Raw genomic sequence first — 19,344 nt, 5'->3', positions numbered from 1 at the left:
CTTTTTAACCCCTCAAAGTTTAAACTTTCTTTGCAGCCCCGTCCGTTAAACCCTGACGGTGTTAAGATGTCAAATACAGACAGGTTTTAAAGGAGCACTCCAGCAAATTAAGCGTCGCACTTTGATGAAGTTTTGAGACTCACAGGAGGCAGATTTATTTTTTAAAAGTGATCAAAGTTGAAGCAGAAGAGGCCGACTGACAGCACGGGTCAAGATCCGACAGCTGATACCATAATTCCCATAATGCAGCTTGTCAGGATCTTTATTTCAAAGGCTGATTTGTATTCATGATGAGAAATCTGACCTTTGTGTTCCCCTTTGACTAAATGGGACACGGACAAACAAGTCACCTGTAAACTGTGCAGCCTTCCTCTATATCAGGGGTGTCCAAACTACGGCCACGTCCAGTTTTCATGCAGGAAATTCTAAAACTGTATTGGAATGCGGCCCACACATGGAAGTTGAGCTGGACTGTATTGTACTTCTTAGTCTCACCACTAGGTGGAGTAACTATCTTGACCGAGGCAGCTTCTCTATAAAATGAGTAATAGAAGAAGAAATGTGCTACAGGTGACCCAAGATGGCCGACTTAAGGAAACGTAAGAGAGCAAGTGTAGAAAGTTTCAGACGTGATGAGAGCTCAGCTGATAACTAATGACGATCACTTCTGCATTACGGAGGAGCTGCTTGATGTTAGCAGGCTAAAGAGCACCACGACAGGTGAGGATGTGTTTGAAGCTGTGCCAGGTGCAGTTGGCATGATGGGACTTAAATGGGACGAGCTGTGTGGAGGTACAACGGATGGAGCTCCAGCTGGGACAGGTGAGCGCAGAGGAATCTACGGTGTCCGCCGAGGGGCAAGAAAGTGGAGGTAAGGCTGTTGATTGGAGCACCAGGGCTCTAGCACAGACTGTTTCAAGCTCAGGGAGAAGGTACCGGAGCCTCCGTGCCCGCTCCACCAGACTCACCAGCAACTTCATGCACCAGGCTGTCAGGAAGCTAAACTTTCTCCCCACTCTCCCACTCCCTCCTCTCTGCCTCCCCCTCGCCCCCAAAACACTCTGAACCCTGTCTTTTTGCACTACTACTATTTCTGCACTGTCACAGTAAAACCCATCATGCTGCTGTTGTATTATATACTGACTGGTTTGCACGACACTATACAGAAACCTCTGCTGCTATTCTTTCTACACACACAACACAGATGTTTATACATTTGAGTTTTATGCCTTTTTAATCTTTTTCATCTTTGCCACTAATGAATATATCTGCATGCACTTTATTGTTTAATGTTTATTGTTTAATGTGCACTTTATTATTATTTTGGTTTAATTTCTGTCACTGTGGGAAAGTGAGAAACGTCCTCTCGATTCCTCTGTATGTCTGGTACATGTGGAGAAACTGACAATAAAGCTGACTTTGACTGAAGTCGTGGCTCCGTCTTTACAAGGCAAAGACCAGCTTGTACCACAACTAAAGCCCACTGATGGAAAGGCTGTTTTTCTTCTTGAATCATATTCAGTTATCAAGCAGAATTTACCTCCATTTGATTGATTCACCTCTAGTGGATTAAAGTTAGCAGTATAGCTCACTTCTAGTGAGTGGCCCGGCCCTTTGTATGTTTCTCTGTATGTGGCCCTCAGTGAAAACAGTTTGGACCCCCCTGCTCTATACAGATGTTTACCAGAAATTTGGGAGGAAAAAATACAACAAAAACTCCAAAATAATCTTTTCTTTCTCATCAAGGATTTATTAATGTCAAAGAAGTGAGCAGAAACATGTCATATCTCATCAAACATCAGAGCAGAGAGCATGTTACATTAGTTATCTTGTTGGACCAAACAAAGCAAACTGTTGGTTGTAAAAAGCAACAAAGCTGATTAGATGAAAATCTGAACTTTCAGTGTTTTTCTTGTCTTTCATGATGTGGGACACTTTGCACTTTTACTCTCTTCAGTAAAACTGTGGTGAGCTTGATCCTTCACCACATCCCCAGTCAGCAGGATGAAGGCGCCCTCTTCTGTTGTGCATCAGGTTTCACATTTCACTTGTTATCCTGCTGTGATGTTCACTGAAATGCACTTTCACCATAAAGGCTTTTTGTTTTAATGAATAACAGCAATAATGAATGATCTCCTTATCGATTAGGATCGTGATAAATACAGTTTTATAACACTGTAGTTTCTCATTTGTACGTTGATTTGGAGAACGACAAAAACATTATTTGTTCTGTTGAACACATGATTAAATGATTCTTCACAAAGTGGTGAGAACAGATTATCTCTGATAAAGGGAGGCCTGCTGCGGTCTCTCAACATACAAATACATCAATACATTCATCACACGATTAGAGCGCAGAGAAGTTTACATATCCGTGCAGACAAACATCAGTCCAGGTGAACAGAAGTGGTCCTGAGCGGTGGAGCAGACACAGGAAGCAGCGCCGCCTGAAGACGCTCAAACTGACAGGTGATCTCAGGTAAAGAAAGGCCACAACAGTCGGCTCTCAGCAACAAACATGAAGTCAGAATGAGCTGAAGAATTAAATCACAGAATCTAACCCAGCGTCCCTGAAACCACCTCTGACTGTCTGAGGTTAATGAACTCAGCAGAGTCTCCATAATAATAAATCCGGAGTCCAGCGTGTAGCGGCTGAGTGAAGGAGGTCTGGACTCTGTGGAGGAGAGTCATGGTCTCAGAGACGCTGTAGAAGGACAGAACACCTGCTCTGTGGTCCAGGTACACCCCCACTCTGGAGGACCAAGGACCGGAGACGGGAGTTTTGACATTGTTGTGATAAAACTGATAACTGTTTGTGCCACAATACAACATCCAAGATTTGTCATTGAGTCCAAGTCTAGAGTCATTTGTTCTCCCGTCTCTCCTGATGCTCTTGTATGTGACGGCTACATCAAACCCCCCTCTGATCTCCACCTCCCAGTAACAACGTCCAGTCAGACTCTCTCTGCTCAGGACCTGAGAGCAGTAAGTGAATCTGTCTGGATGATCAGAATAAGACTGTTGTTGTTTCACTAATGTTACTTTTCTGTTCTCCTCAGACAATAACAGCCGTCTATAAGCTGTGTTTGGATCCAGTGTGATCTGTTGAGCATATCTTAAGAATCCAGCTCTGGTCGTGGGCTCTGGTTGAGGCAGTGAAACGTCCACCTGAGTCACAGTCAGTGAGATGTTTGTCCAGTGGTCCCTCAGAGCGTCCTGTAGTTTCTCTCTGAGCTCTGACACAGCAGCCGTCACGTCCTCAAAGTGTCTCAGAGGACGGATGTTGATGCTGGATGAGTGTGTGTCCTCTCTGAGAGCTGGCAGTGATCTGTAGCTGTGGACAAACTGGCTGTGATCCTCTGTGTGTGAGAGCTCCTCCAGCTCAGCGTCCCTCCTCTTCAGCTCCCTGATCTCCTGCTCCAGCTCCTCCTGAAGCTCTTTGACTCGACTCACTTCGGCTTCCTGCTGGGATCTGACCTGCCGCTTCAGCTCAGAGCTCCTTCTCTCCATCAGACGGATCAGCTCGGTGAACGTCTCCTCGCCGTGCTCCACTGCTTCATCGGCAGAGCTGCAGATGTCCTCCACCTCCTGCTGGAGCTCCTTCAGGTCTTTCTCTCTGTCCTGGATCCTCTGTTGGATGTTCAGGCGACTCCTCTCCAGCTCTGTCTGCCTCTCAGTCCTCTCTGCTGCAGCTGACACTGTGTCGTGGCCTTTATGTTGGTCCACAGAGCAGAGATAACAGATACTCTGCTGATCGGTGCGGCAGATCATCTTCATCGCCTCATCGTGACGAGAGCAGATGTTCTCCTGGAGCTTCCTGGACGGCTCCACCAGCTTGTGTTTCTTAAATGCAGCCACTTCATAGTGAGGCTGCAGGTGTTGCTCACAGTAAGACACCAGACAGACCAGACAGGACTTGAGGGCTTTCAGTTTCCTCCCAGTGCAGAAATCACAGGCCACATCTTCAGCTCCAGCGTAGCAGTGATCTGCAGGAGCAGCCTGGAGTCCCATCTTCTTCAGCTCCTCCACTAAAGCTGTTAACGTGGTGTTTTTCAGCAGGACAGGCCTCGGTGTGAACGTCTGCCTGCACTGAGGGCAGCTGTACATCCTCTTCTCATCCTCTCCATCCCAGTGGGCTCTAATACAGCTCATGCAGTAGCTGTGACCACAGGGAATCGTCACCGGATCCTTCAGTGGATCCAGACAGATCGAACAGGAGAAGGTTTCACGGTCCAGCTGGACTCCTTTCTGCGCCATTTCACCTCTCAGAGACTCAACGACTGTCTGGGGTTAATTTCCTCATAACTGAAAACCGGTTTGATCTGAACTTGTTGGTCCCACCCATCTTCAGACTGAGAGCAGGAGGAAGAGGGAGGAGTTATCAAGCTCTGACTGACTCTGAATGAGGGAGGAAAGTTCAGACTGACAGCGCTGCTCCTCTTCCTCCAGTGAAAACCTGCTTCCCTTTGAAAACACTGCAGTCTTTAGTTTTAAAGGACTTCCTGCCTCCTCAGGCTCCATATTTCTCAAACTCTTCCTCATATTCTGCTCAGTTTCATGTTGCAGCAGCAATAACTGACAAACATGACAGTAAAACTCTTCCCTCCGAGAATGTTTCTGTCCAAACAGTAAACAAAGAACATCAATGCAGATATTAAGCGTTTTCAAGTTCCACCAAGGAGGAGAAGGTCAAAGGTCACGCTTGCTGTGTTAAGTCGTTCCATGTATTTGGATGAGCGCTGCCAGTTTCACATTTGAACAGTAAAAATAGATGTTTTTGATAAGAGCATTGGGCTCCTGATGTTTGCCGTCCATCAGCACTCAGTAGAAGCAGATGTGGTGGAGCCAAAAACATTTAAGAGCTTCTGAGGTTTTTTTTAGGGTAAGAAAAATTCTGGTTCAGACATGTTTGACAAATATTTGAATAAAACTAAGATCTCGTGACTCACATGATCAAATTTATAGATTTAAATGTGACTTTTACCTGCTGTGGGTGGCTTTGGGATTGTGGTTGTTATGAATGGAAACCATGTAGGCAGTAAATCAGAGAACATGTGTTTCATAGCGCCCTATGATTCTAGTGCTACTAGACCTCAAAGCTGCCTTTGACACCGTGGACCACACAGTCCTCCTGTCTCGTCTGAACCAGTATGTTGGCATCAATGGCACTGCACTTAGGTGGTTCACCTCCAACCTTACCGATCGGAGCTTTTCGGTAATGATTGGTGGCCTGTCCTCCTCTCGCGTCTCTCTTTCTGGGGTCAATCGTGGCAAAGCACAATCTGTCGTTCCACTTTTATGCGGACGACATTCAGATCTACCTACCAGTGCAACCAACAAAAAGTGAGGCTCTGAGTAGTGTAACCAGTTGTCTTAATGATATTAAGCAGTGGTTGTCGTCCAACTTCTTACTGTTTTGTTTACTTCTAAACAAAGCAGAATACATTGTGTTTGGGGATATGGATCTATCAGATGTTGGCTCAATGACTTTCAGACCAATGGTCAAAAACCTTGGGGTGACGTTTGACTGTGGACTAAAATTTGATAAACAAATCAACACAGTGGTTCGGGCTGGTTTCTTTCAGTTGCGTCTCTAGGCCAAAGTTAAGCCTTTTCTTAAGCATACTGACCTTGAAAAAGCCATCCATGCGTTTATCAGCTCAAGACTGGACTACGGTAATGCACTGCATGTTGGCATCTCCCAGTCGTCCATCAGCCGTCTGCAACTTGTAGATTAGAGTTCCAGTGAAGTGTCAGCAACATTTCTTCCAAAACCATGAAGATAAAACCAGAAATAATCTGCAGGAAGTGACTGCGATGTTGAAAAATATGACGTCCTCGATACTTAATAGGGTGTTTTGTCCATTTCATGTATTCAGTACAGCTCAGTGAAACGTTGGTGAAAAGAGGGTTTAAAGCACTGAAACTCTTCAGGATCATAAAGGTTGAGTTAGTCTCTGTTCCGGCTCTTGGCTTCGCTGTTTCTTTTGTTTCCGCCTCCTCCCCTGTGGTAGTATGACTGTGAGCACCGTCTGGGGATTGGAGGTGTGTTCCTCGTCTGCCCTATCCGACCTCCTCCCCGTCTGCTGCCTGCCTGCTACCGCTGCAGATTGGTGCTCTCCTCCACCTGCTGCCATTGGGCGGCATCTCCTGCAGTAAAACCATTCGGGGGAGCTGTTTGTGTGTGTGTGTGTGTATTTATAGCCATTTGCTCTGTTTGAACACTAAGCTGTGAAATCCTGTAGGTTTGTGTTGGAGGACGGGGCTTAGATAGTTTACCCTCATGTGCTTTCCTTCATCAGGTGTTTGTTAAATGCACAGTAGAATTAGTGGTGCTGCTCACCTGTATTCTGTTGTGTGGAACTAAACCGGCTGAATCCACGATGCAGACACAGAACCACTGGGTGGTTGGAGACAGATGGGTTTATTTACACCAACGGAGAGGAGCAAGGACGAGGAAAAGGGGCTAGTGGGAGGCAGGACCTGGGTGGGGACCAGGGAAGACAACCAGGTGGAGCAGGACCAGGATGGAGACTGAGGGAGAGCAGACGGAAGAGGGAGACAAAAACCAAAACCAGGACAGAGAGCAAACACGAGCAAAATCACAAGAAGTCTTGGAGAAAGGAGCCTGAAGTGGGACAAGTGCAACAGACAACCTGGCAGAGAGTGGTGATCTGGGCTTGTGTAGGCAGGGAAGGAGTGGGTGGCTCATTTGGAGATTGGTGTCAGTTGTGTGTGAATTGCAGGTGCGTGGGCAGAGCGACCTGGAGTAACCTCTGCTCAGGTGGCAGGTAGAGGGAGAAAGTTAGCAGTATAGCTCACTTCTAGTGAGTGGCCCGGCCCTTTGTGTGTTTCTCTGTATGTGGCCCTCAGTGAAAACAGTTTGGACCCCCCTGCTCTATACAGATGTTTACCAGAAATTTGGGAGGAAAAAATGCAACAAAAACTCCAAAATAATCTTTTCTTTCTCATCAAGGATTTATTAATGTCAAAGAAGTGAGCAGAAACATGTCATATCTCATCAAACATCAGAGCAGAGAGCATGTTACATTAGTTATCTTGTTGGACCAAACAAAGCAAACTGTTGGTTGTAAAAAGCAACAAAGCTGATTAGATGAAAATCTGAACTTTCAGTGTTTTTCTTGTCTTTCATGATGTGGGACACTTTGCACTTTTACTCTCTTCAGTAAAACTGTGGTGAGCTTGAACCTTCACCACATCCCCAGTCAGCAGGATGAAGGCGCCCTCTTCTGTTGTGCATCAGGTTTCACATTTCACTTGTTATCCTGCTGTGATGTTCACTGAAATGCACTTTCACCATAAAGGCTTTTTGTTTTAATGAATAACAGCAATAATGAATGATCTCCTTATCGATTAGGATCGTGATAAATACAGTTTTATAACATGGTAGTTTCTCATTTGTACGTTGATTTGGAGAACGACAAAAACATTATTTGATCTGTTGAACACATGATCAAATGATTCTTCACAAAGTGGTGAGAACAGATTATCTCTGATAAAGGGAGGCCTGCTGCGGTCTCTCAACATACAAATACATCAATACATTCATCACACGATTAGAGCGCAGAGAAGTTTACATATCCGTGCAGACAAACATCAGTCCAGGTGAACAGAAGTGGTCCTGAGCGGTGGAGCAGACACAGGAAGCAGCGCCGCCTGAAGACGCTCAAACATCTGCAGAACAACATTAAAGTCCCGCCCACGACGTCTGACTGACAGGTGATCTCAGGTAAAGAAAGGCCACAACAGTCGGCTCTCAGCAACAAACATGAAGTCAGAATGAGCTGAAGAATTAAATCACAGAATCTAACCCAGCGTCCCTGAAACCACCTCTGACTGTCTGAGGTTAATGAACTCAGCAGAGTCTCCAAAACTGTTGTAAAACCAAAATGCAGCGTGTAGCGGCTGAGTGAAGAAGGTCTGGACTCTGTGGAGGAGATTCATGGTCTTAGAGACACTGTAGAAGGACAGAACACCTGCTCTGTGGTCCAGGTACACCCCCACTCTGGAGGACAGAGGACCTGAGACGGGAGTTTTGATATTGTTGTGATAAAAGTGATAACCTTTTGTGTCACATTCCAACGACCAAGTTTTGTCATCAAATCCAAGTACAGAGTCTCTGCTGATGCTCCTGTGTGTGACGGCTACCTGAAACCCCCCTCTCATCTCCACCTCCCAGTAACAATATCCAGTCAGACTCTCTCTGCTCAGGACCTGAAGACAGTCAGTGAATCTGTCTGGATGATCAGAATAAGACTGTGGTTCTATCACTAATGTTACTTTTCTGTTCTCTTTAGACAATAACAGATTTCTATGAGCTGTGTTTGGATCCAGTGTGATCTGTTGAGCATATCTTAAGAATCCAGCTCTGGTCGTGGGCTCTGGTTGAGACAGTAAAGCGTCCACCTGAGTCACAGTCAGTGAGATGTTTGTCCAGTGGTCCCTCAGAGCGTCCTGTAGTTTCTCTCTGAGCTCTGACACAGCAGCCGTCACGCCCTCAAAGTGTCTCAGAGGACGGATGTTGATGCTGGATGAGTGTGTGTCCTCTCTGAGAGCTGGCAGTGATCTGTAGCTGTGGACAAACTGGCTGTGATCCTCTGTGTGTGAGAGCTCCTCCAGCTCAGCGTCCCTCCTCTTCAGCTCCCTGATCTCCTGCTCCAGCTCCTCCTGAAACTCTTTGACTTGACTCACTTCAGCTTCCTGCTGGGATCTGACCTGCCGCTTCAGCTCAGAGCTCCTTCTCTTCATCAGACGGATCAGCTCGGTGAACGTCTTCTCGCCGTGCTCCACTGCTTCATCGGCAGAGCTGCAGATGTCCTCCACCTCCTGCTGGAGCTCCTTCAGGTCTTTCTCTCTGTCCTGGATCCTCTGCTGGATGTTCAGGCGACTCCTCTCCAGCTCTGTCTGCCTCTCAGTCCTCTCTGCTGCAGCTGACACTGTGTCGTGGCCTTTATGTTGGTCCACAGGGCAGAGATAACAGATACTCTGCTGATCGGTGCGGCAGAACATCTTCATCACCTCATCGTGACGAGAGCAGATGTTCTCCTGGAGCTTCCTGGACGGCTCCATCAGCTTGTGTTTCTTTAATGCAGCCACTTCATAGTGAGGCTGCAGGTGTTGCTCACAGTAAGACACCAGACAGAACCGACAGGACTTGAGGGCTTTCAGTTTCCTCCCAGTGCAGAAATCACAGGCCACATCTTCAGCTCCAGCGTAGCAGTGATCAGCAGGAGCAGCCTGGAGTCCCGTCTTCTTCAGCTCCTCCACTAAAGCTGCTAACATGGTGTTTTTCAGCAGGACAGGCCTCGGTGTGAACGTCTGCCTGCACTGAGGGCAGCTGTACATCCTCTTCTCATCCTCTCCATCCCAGTGGGCTCTAATACAGCTCATGCAGTAGCTGTGACCACAGGGAATCGTCACCGGATCCTTCAGGAGGTCCAGACAGATCGAACAGGAGAAGGTTTCACGGTCCAGCTGGACTCTCTGCGCCATTTCTCCTCTCAGAGACTCAACGACTGTCTGAGTTTCACTTCCTCTTCAATGAAACCAGTTTGATCTGAACTTGTTGGTCCCACCCATCTTCAGACTGAGAGCAGGCAGAAGAGGGAGGAGTTATCAAGCTCTGACTGACTCTGAACGAGGGAGGAAAGTTCAGAATTTACTGAACTTCACATTTTACCTCTCTGTCACACTAAGATTGTTGCTGAACAGAAAAGGAAGCCGGCCTCATGTTGGTAAACAGTCTTTTTAATGCAGTCTGGGACTCCAGGATCCGTCTGGTTTCATACTGAGCCATTTCATGCTATTTTATTTCAATAAATTGAGCACAAAATCCTCAAAGTGTTCTTCTCTGACTTTATCGCCGCCTACTGGCCCGGCATGCTTGTTGTTGAACGTTTAGGAAACTAAGTGTATACGTGTGAACAAGGGCTCAGTGTGCTCTCACCTCTGAGGACTTTCTGCCAGAAATCGTTACCCAGAATGCATTTAAATCCCCCGTGTGAACAGCGCCATGACGTTCGCTGCTCCTGTCGGCCTGAAACGACACAAACGGCTGCACGTGGACGTAGTTTCCTCAGCGGTTGTTGTTAATGAGAAGCTTTAAACCCTTAAAATGTGTCTCTATTGAAGGCTACGTGCTGATGCTACATTCATGTCAAGCAGATTTACAGAGGAACGAGGTGGTTAGCGTCGCTGCTAGCTTTGCGGGCGCAACATGTGAAGGCAGCTGCTCGTATTGACTAAATGGGACACGAACAACAAAGTCACCTGTAAACTGTGCAGTCTTCCTCTATACTCTGGTTTGAGAGGACGCTGGCGTGTCTTTCGCCGCTTCTCACTCCGAGCCAAGAAGCCTGTTTGTTTTGTTTTAAGTGTTTCTGACTTTTGTCACTCACCACTTTACAACAAGATCATCATTAATGCTATCCCGTTGATCTGCAGTGACAGTTGTATCCACCGATCAGCTGTCCCACTGACCTGGTAGTCAGTGATCCACGGCATTACAAACTTTTGCGGGCTCTCCGGCTGTTTGTCCTCGGAACGATACTCTCCGGGTCTCCTGGGAAATTTGGACTATCAGGACTTCTCAGGACTTCCCTCATCCAGTGGTAGCTATAGCCGTTGGCTGGCGGCTGCAACAAGTTGCTACTGTTTCATCCGATGCCGGTAGCAGCTATAGCCACTAGCTGCTAGGAAGTAGCGGAGATGATGCTAACATATTCCTCGATGGAACTTCAGAACCTCTTCAGCTTGTCTATCCCAAACTGCCTGGCTGTAACAAGACAACAAGGCCCTACTGATCAATGACTTAATTACTGACAGAAACATTGATATACTCTGCTTAACTGAGACCTGGCAGAACAAACATGACTTCATCACTTTGAACCAAGCCACCCGCCTAGGCTATGCTTATTTGCAGAGGCCTCGCTCTGTGGGTCGTGGTGGTGGCCTAGCGGTTATCCATCGAGCCGACATCATGATTAAAGAAATCATAATACCTCCTGCCACCTCATTTGAGTGCCTGGCTTTCACTCTGGCTGGGTCTTCTCAGAGCCATGTAATCCTCATATACCGCCCACCCAAAGTCTCCAACTCCACTGACTTCCTGTCTCAGCTGCCTGAATTGTTAACAACTGTTTGTTCCGCTTCTGCTTTTCCATCCACACTCTTGCTCAGAGTTCCTGTCACTGCTGGACTGCTTCAACTTCACGCAGCATGTACAAGGCCCCACCCACACCAAAGGTCACACATTGGACCTCGCCTGCACCTCTGGCGCACCACCCACCAACCTGCAGTCCCTGGATCTAGCTGTATCGGACCACCATGCCATCATTTTCACTGTCCCAGCCTCCCTCCCCAGGCAACGTCATAAGTGTACCATCACCTTCAGGAACATCAAAACAGTGCGTCCACGAGTGCTATCTACCCTGATAGCGACCAATTTGGCTGTGGCCCGTCCTGACACCACTGTGGATAACCTGGTGGCCCGTTTCAACTCTGCCTTAACTGTCTGCTTCGACTCTCTGGCCCCCCTCAAGACCAGGACTGTCTCCTTCACCCGTCCTGCCCCCTGGTTCACCCCTGAGCTCCGCTCCTTGAAGACCACTGGTCGACGGCTAGAAAGGCTGTGCGGCAAAAACTGGCCTCACTGTCCATCATCTAGCTTTCAAAGACCATGTTCAGGCCTACAAGGAAGCTCTTTCTCAGACTAAGGCCCAGTATTACTCAGCTCTCATTGGGACCCAGGAAAACAACCCCAGGATGCTGTTTTCCACCATCAATCACTTACTCCGCCCCCTCACCGTCCCCCGCCCTTCAGGTGCCCCCAACCTCTGCTCCAAGTTCTTGGACTTCCTCCAACATAAAGTGGATTCCATTCACCAGCAGCTCCTGCCATCTGCCTCCACCACTTCTCTCACTCCCCAGCTACAGGTCATCACCCCACCTACCACTCTTAAAACCACCTCAGTCACTCCCATCCTGAAGAAGCCTGGTCTGGATCCTGATGACCTGAGCAATTACCGACCGATCTCCAACCTTTCTTTCCTCAGCAAGATCTTGGAGAGAGCAGTTGCCAAACAACAGCAACTACACATGTCCGACCATGAGCTCTATGAACCCCTTCAGTCTGGCTTCAGGACCCATCACAGCACTGAGACAGCTTTAGTCAAGATCATCAATGATCTCCTCATCGCTGCTGACTCTAATTGTATCAGCATCCTTGTTTTGTTGGACCTCTCTGCTGCGTTCGACACAGTCTCCCATACCATCCTCCTCGACCGCCTCTCCACCCACCTTGGCCTCACTGGAACAGCTCTTCGCTGGTTCCAGTCCTACCTATCTAACCGGAAACAGTTTATCACCATTGATGGATCCACTTCCCACCCTGCCCCAGTTAACCATGGGGTGCCACAAAGCTCCGTCCTTGGTCCCCTCCTCTTCATCATTTACATGCTCCCCCTTGGCAAGATAATCCGCCGCCATGGTCTGCAGTTCCACTGCTACGCTGATGACACTCAGCTGTACCTCAACACCTCACCATCCACTCAGCTCCCTCCACAGTCCCTCGTCAACTGCCTCCGTGAAATCAAAACTTGGATGACCTCTAACCTCCTCAAACTCAACAGCAAAAAAAATGGAGCTCTTGGTCGTGGCTCCCAGGGCGCTGCTCCAGAAGGTTGGAGATCTTCTCCTCCAGGTAGATGACTGCACCATCTCTCCATCCCCTGAAGCACGCAACCTGGGCATCATCCTGGATTCCACCCTATCCTTTGAGTCACACATCAAATCTGTCACTAAATCTGCCTTTTACCACCTCAGAAACATCTCCAGACTCCGTGCTTCCTTTTCTGATTCCGTGGCTGAGACCCTAATCCATGCCTTCATCACATCTCGGCTGGATTATTGTAATGGAGTCCTGTTTGGGGTCACCAATAAAGCCCTGGACAGGCTCCAGTATGTGCAGAACTCAGCTGCCAGGGTTCTCACTCGCACCAAGTCTTGGCAGCACATCACCCCCACCCTCATGCACCTACATTGGCTTCCAGTTAAGTTCCGCATCACTTATAAACTCCTCTTGCTGGCCTACAAAGCACTCCATAACCTTGCCCAACAATACCTTACAGACCTCCTCCACCAGCACACGGAACCTGAGGTCTTCTGACACAAGTCTCCTCTCCATCCCCGGCACTAGGAGGCGGACTTTTGGGGATAGATCATTCAGTGTGGCTTCCCCCACCCTCTGCTCTCCCAAAAGAAATCCACCATGCTCCATCTTTGGACTCATTCAAGTCAGCTCTTAAAAAACATTTGTTCGCTCAGGCCTTTGGCAGCTAATCTGTTGTTTTGCTGTTTGTTTTGTTGTTTGTTTGTTGTCTGTAAAGCGTCCTTGGGTTTTTTTTGAAAGGCGCTATATAAATGCAAGTTATTCTTCTTCTTATTATTATTATTATTATACAGATGTTTACCAGAAATTTGGGAGGAAAAACTACAACAAAAACTCCAAAATAATTCTTTCTCATCAAGAATTTATTAATGTCAAAGAAGTGAGCAGAAACATGTCATATCTCATCAAACATCAGAGCAGAGAGCATGTTACATTAGTTATCTTGTTGGACCAAACAAAGCAAACTGTTGGTTGTAAAAAGCAGCAAAGCCGATTAGATGAAAATCTGAACTTTCAGTGTTTTTCTTGTCTTTCATGATGTGGGACACTTTGCACTTTTACTCTCTTCAGTAAAACTGTGGTGAGCTTGAACCTTCACCACATCCCCGGTCAGCAGGATGAAGGCGCCCTCTTCTGTTGTGCATCAGGTTTCACATTTCACTTGTTATCCTGCTGTGATGTTCACTGAAATGCACTTTCACCATAAAGGCTTTTTGTTTTAATGAATAACAGCAATAATGAATGATCTCTTTATCGATTAGGATCGTGATAAATACAGTTTTATAACACTGTAGTTCCTCATTTGTACGTTGATTTTGAGAACGACAAAAACATTATTTGTTCTGTTGAACACATGATTAAATGATTCTTCACAAAGTGGTGAGAACAGATTATCTCTGATAAAGGGAGGCCTGCTGCGGTCTCTCAGCATACAAATACATCAATACATTCATCACACGATTAGAGCGCAGAGAAGTTTACATATCCGTGCAGACAAACATCAGTCCAGGTGAACAGAAGTGGTCCTGAGCGGTGGAGCAGACACAGGAAGCAGCGCCGCCTGAAGACGCTCAAACATCTGCAGAACAACATTAAAGTCCCGCCCACAACGTCTGACTGACAGGTGATCTCAGGTAAAGAAAGGCCACAACAGTCGGCTCTCAGCAACAAACATGAAGTCAGAATGAGCTGAAGAATTAAATCACAGAATCTAACCCAGCGTCCCTGAAACCACCTCTGACTGTCTGAGGTTCATGAATTCAGCAGAGTCTCCATAATAGTAGTAAAGCCGGACTCCAGCGTGTAGCGGCTGAGTGAAGGAGGTCTGGACTCTGTGGAGGAGATTCATGGTCTCAGAGACGCTGTAGAAGGACAGAACACCTGCTCTGTGGTCCAGGTACACCCCCACTCTGGAGGACCGAGGACCTGAGGCGGGAGTTTGGATACTGTTGTGATAAAACTGATAACTGTTTGTGTCACAATCCAACATCCAAGATTTGTCATTGAGTCCAAGTCCAGAGTCTTCTGATCCCCCGTCTCTCCTGATGCTCTTGTATGTGACGGCTACACCAAACCACCAACCCCCTCTGATCTCCACCTCCCAGTAGCAACGTCCAGTCAGACTCTCTCTGCTCAGGACCTGAAACCTGTTAGTGAATCTGTCTGGATGATCAGAATAAGACTGTTGTTCTTCCACGAATGTTACTTTTCTGTTCTCCTCAGACAATAACAGCTCTCTATGATCTCTAATGAGTCAGAATTGTGTTTTATTGAGGCCAAATCTGATGTTTGGACTCACAGGACTTCACTTTTCTACTTGTGGATCAAACCGTGGACATAAATAGTTGATGAACTCACTTAAACTCCTTTATTTTCCTGGACTTTGCTTTGTTGTTGTTCTGTTTGGTGGTTTTGCTCCGTCAGTCACTCTAATGAACCGTGTGGAGAAATTTACCAGCTGATTAAAGCTCTACCTTTTTTCAACAACATCGTCTTCATGTGGTCTGAAACCTGTTTTTGTTTTAGCTGTTTTACTAAATGACCTTCGTCTGTGATCTGTGTGGAAGCAGCGCTCAAACTGCTGCCGTGAAAATGTTCCTTCTGCAGGCTGTGGAGTTAAAAACGGGAAGAGAAAGTCCTGGAAAATCAGGGAACTTTGTGCATCTTATTCAAAAACAACAAAGCCTGTATTTAAATGAGTAATTAATGCAGTAATGAATCAGTCTGGGATCCCTGGTCTGATGATTTTCTGCATTTCTGGGCCAAAAAATCCAACTTTTTAATGAAGGAAAGTCCTGGAAAAATCACTTTGAGCATTTATTGCAAAAACAGAAATCAAAATGTGTTAATTAAAATCCAACCCAGTATTTTTTTATCCTCGCAGACTTCCCTGATCTAAAGTGTGTTTTAAAATGATCTCTGTTTTATTTTCATTAGTTTTTGTCTGCCAAATTTAAAGTCCTGCAAAAGTGACAGAATTTATTGAATTATTGGGGCAAGTCTTTTTTTTTTAAGGATTAAAAATGTGTTAATTCACCAAACTAGTATTTTTATAACATTAATATTATTCTGGTTAAATGAATCCCTGAAGTGCAGCTTGTCATGTTTCATTCCTGGATCGTGGAAAAGCAGCTTTTATTCAAGGAAAGTCCTGGAAAAATCCGGGAAGTTGAATGAAAAGGAAAATGTGTGAATTAAATCCAAACCTGGAAGAACAGAGTCGGATCTCAAGCAGGTTAAAAGTGTTTTGGTGGGTTTCCATGTTCACATTTCCAGCCTATGAAAGACGACAACATTCAGAACCAGTCTGGCTCTGAATGTTGTCCTTCAGCTCGTCTCGTCGTCGTTTGTGTTGCCGACCTCACCGGGAAAGCCGGAGGAGATCCACCTCAGGAAAGACTCCAGAACGAGAGACGTCCCTCTCAGGATCCCGATCGGCAATGTAGGTATCATCTCTGATGACTGATGTTTTAATAACTCTCACCGGATGTCTTCAACAAATTGTCTTTCTGTTCATCAGTGATGGTCCAGTTGAGGCGCCTCGACTCAGACGTTTAAATCCGACTTGGGGATCAAACCTCTCCAAAGCCTGACCTGCAGGCTGAGGACGCTGAGGTGAGGCAGCAGTGATCTCCTTTCTGTATTTCACCAGGTGTTTATTTGTCCCTGAGCCGCTCTGAGAGCTGGACCGGAGGGACGACCACACTGCAGACCGAAGTAATATCATACTGCTAATCTTTTAGTCACACTCCTATTGTTAGTGCTGTAGTCACTGCTAGTACGTTGGTTGCTGTTTGTGTCGTCTCTTCTGTCTCTGTTCTGTTCCAGGTTTCTTCCTGTTAAAGGGGAGTTCTTCCTCCACTGTTGCTCAATATAACATCTGATGCAGCTCATGAGGGGATTCTTGAATCCTTCATGTTGAATCCCTGAATCGTTGGTCTCTCTCTAATGAAAGAGTTTGGTCCAGACCTGCTCTTTATGGAAAGAGTCTTGAGATAACGCTGTTGTGAATTGGAGCTCTATAAATAAAGACTGATTGATCGAAGCCTCGCCGCTCTGGACCGGGACTAAACTGAAACTCTGAAGAACACGGCGTTACTGACTGTTAGGTTAGTGTTTGTGGCAGAGATAAAGGAGAACCTGAAACACACCAGGAAACTAAAGAGATTTATTAGTGAACTACACTCCTCACTAAGAGTCAGGGATGTTCAGCGCTCAGGTGAAGTTTCAGGATGAACCTAAAATGCTTTCTCACCTTTCCAGGTGAACTTAATGTGACCTTCTCTAAACTCTTGAATGTCCAACTGTTCAGTGTCTCAGTACTTTCTGCACCAGCTGCTGTTCTCTAACAAGAAGCTTCACAGCAACATTCACAGCAGGTTTGATCCCTGAATCCACCAATACATTTCCTGCTTCAGGTAGAATTGGTATTTAAACAGTCCTCCTCATCGAGCTGTTCACATTCTGACATCATGAGACAGGGGCGCCCCCAGAAATTTTTCACAGGGGGGGCCAGATAGGGCCATTGAAAATCCTGGGGTGGCACACCAAAACCAAAAACAACAACGGAATTTCAAGAAGAAAAGCTGCTGTAAGTATTGAGTCAAAATCGATGTCAGTATGAGAGTTAAGGAATCACATACTCATATACTTTCTAATTTTACAGTTAGTGTTACTCAGATGTACATGGACTAATGCAGGACAAGCCTGTTTTATTTAGTGTTGGTTTGTTTGTGAGTTAGGAAATTCATTGCTCTAATAGGGTAGTTGTATTATACAGCTTTACTATTAGGGAGTAGATTCATGTAATGAACTAAACAGTAACAGGGAACAAGTCTACTCTAGTTTAAAAGCAGCACACAGAGGCCTTTGATTGTTTTCAGTACAGCTTTATTCTGCTGTAAACATGTAACAGACTGTGTCCACTAAAGCATTGTCTTTGACAGTAGACATTTGACCACAGCTCTGAGAGGATTCTAGCCATGTGTGAGCACTGTGCCAGTCTTTCTTGAAGCCTCGTCTTCTGTCCCCTTGAAGAGCACGAGGGGCCCCTCTGATCCTGACTGGGAAATATCTGTGATGAAACATGAGGACGATAAGTTACTCTGAATTTAAAATAGCAGCAGCAAAAACAACAGTAACAACATGAGTAGCTGTTCATAGTAATCAGATTACAGTTGTATTATGGACCCACAGTCAGTTCTGTTCTGACTGTTCAAACTCTTCTACCAGTAAACATGAACAAGAAGCTTTCTGTTGTTGCACCAGGATTCATAACTCAGTGTTGACACCTTGTTACCACACGTTTATCCAGGTGAAGTTACTCTCTTGCCATTCATTTCCTCATGAGGGACCCTGTTCTCAGCTCACCTGTTGGTCCATCAGTAGGATGATCAGCTGTGTCCTGTCTGACCTGCTGCCTTACTTCTTCATGTTCTCAGCTCACCTGTTGGTCCATCAGTAGGATGATCAGCTGTGTCCTGTCTGACCTGCTGCCTTACTTCTTCATGTTCTCAGCTCACCTGTTGGTCCATCAGTAGGATGATCAGCTGTGTCCTGTCTGACCTGCTGCCTTACTTCTTCATGTTCTCAGCTCACCTGTTGGTCCATCAGTAGGATGATCAGCTGTGTCCTGTCTGACCCTGCTCCTCTGCCCTGCTCTGTCTCTGTCCCTGTCTGCTCATGGGTTTGCTCGGCGGTCTTATCTTGTCCTGCATCATCACACGTATGGAAGAGATGTCCGTAGACTTTCTCTTCATTGTCTGAAAAGTGCCGTAGCATCACGGCACAGGTGCTGGTGATCCTTAACACGAGCTAATGAGATGCTCAGTAACGGAGAGCAGCCAGCAGGAGGTTCAGCACAGACACAGTTTACCAAACACACACTATTTGTTCTAAAAGTAAGTACAGTTTGACTGACTTACCTGTTGGTAGTCTGCTCGTCTCAACAGCTGCCGTTGAAAATGACTTCCACTGTCCGTCTCTGAGTTTGAGTTTCAGTGCTGCCTTCACTTGCACTCGGACAACATAGTTACAATTTCCGAAATTCTCAAATGTGAACTTGACCTATCAGAACTGGGGGGGGCAAGCATTTTTCAGGGGTGGCCGCGGCCCCCCCTGGCCCCCTCTTGACGGCGCCCCTGCCTTTAGCTTTAGCTCTACCTTTATGCTTTACCTTTATGTTTTAACTCTACCTTTGTCTTTTAGCTCTACCTTTATGTTTTAACTCTACCTTTATGCTTTAGCTCTACCTTTAGCTTTAGCTCTACCTTTAGCATGTTGCAAAGAGCATATTTTTCTTCAACGTAACCTTTTGTATTCTACTATTTGAACCAACGTGGGACTGAAATATACAAGTTATACTAAGTTCACCAACAGATTACTGTCACTTGGTTCGTCTCACATGGGATTTATCCTCCTTTATACTGCGTGTAAAGAATATCTTATATTTTGAATGGTGTGTGTCGGCCTGTGACGGACGTCTCAGTTTGTTAATGCGACGGAGCGTCTCCTCCTCTGTTCTGTCCTGCAGCAGAGGACGGCTCGGACGACGACGAGCCGCTCATCAAGATGATCAAGAAAGCTCCGACCGACGAGCAGCTGAAGGAGACGGTGCAGAGTCTGCTGAAGGAGGCCAACCTGGAGGAGATGACCAT

General features: G+C 46.4%; 3 protein-coding genes across 3 annotated transcripts; all 3 read right to left on the bottom strand.

Annotated features, from left to right (window-relative positions):
• Window positions 1-1,741: 1,741 nt before the first annotated feature.
• Window positions 1,742-4,591, bottom strand: LOC139205817 (tripartite motif-containing protein 16-like). The gene has a single exon (XM_070836145.1). The coding sequence runs from the start codon at window positions 4,255-4,257 to the stop codon at window positions 2,557-2,559; it is 1,701 nt and encodes a 566-aa protein (XP_070692246.1). The 5' UTR covers window positions 4,258-4,591; the 3' UTR covers window positions 1,742-2,556.
• A 2,374-nt stretch (window positions 4,592-6,965) lies between these two features.
• On the bottom strand, window positions 6,966-9,513 carry LOC139205233 (tripartite motif-containing protein 16-like). Its single transcript, XM_070835389.1, has one exon. The coding sequence runs from the start codon at window positions 9,511-9,513 to the stop codon at window positions 7,828-7,830; it is 1,686 nt and encodes a 561-aa protein (XP_070691490.1). The 3' UTR covers window positions 6,966-7,827.
• A 4,524-nt stretch (window positions 9,514-14,037) lies between these two features.
• LOC139204788 (tripartite motif-containing protein 14-like) lies at window positions 14,038-16,141 on the bottom strand. The gene is made up of 2 exons (XM_070834786.1): window positions 16,049-16,141; window positions 14,038-14,903 (listed from the first exon to the last, which is right to left on the bottom strand). The coding sequence occupies exons 1-2, from the start codon at window positions 16,139-16,141 to the stop codon at window positions 14,400-14,402; spliced, it is 597 nt and encodes a 198-aa protein (XP_070690887.1). The 3' UTR covers window positions 14,038-14,399.
• Between the last annotated feature and the right edge of the window lie 3,203 nt (window positions 16,142-19,344).

Source organism: Pempheris klunzingeri, chromosome 8 (assembly GCF_042242105.1).
Source record: "Pempheris klunzingeri isolate RE-2024b chromosome 8, fPemKlu1.hap1, whole genome shotgun sequence".
Taxonomy (NCBI): Eukaryota; Metazoa; Chordata; class Actinopteri; order Acropomatiformes; family Pempheridae; genus Pempheris; species Pempheris klunzingeri.
The sequence above is the reverse complement of the archived record's forward strand: the minus strand, read 5'-3'. Positions and strand labels throughout refer to the sequence as shown.

What these genes read in the sequence shown, in the direction of transcription:
- LOC139205817 (XM_070836145.1), bottom strand. Translation starts at nt 4,257, where the DNA reads ATGGCGCAGAAAGGAGTCCAGCTGGACCGTGAAACCTTCTCCTGTTCG.
- LOC139205233 (XM_070835389.1), bottom strand. Translation starts at nt 9,513, where the DNA reads ATGGCGCAGAGAGTCCAGCTGGACCGTGAAACCTTCTCCTGTTCGATC.
- LOC139204788 (XM_070834786.1), bottom strand. Translation starts at nt 16,141, where the DNA reads ATGATACCTACATTGCCGATCGGGATCCTGAGAGGGACGTCTCTCGTT. An exon ending in CCTCCGGCTTTCCCGGTGAG is followed by an intron (nt 14,904 to 16,048) that starts GTCGGCAACACA and finishes TTGTCTGAGGAG; the next exon opens with AACAGAAAAGTAACATTCGT.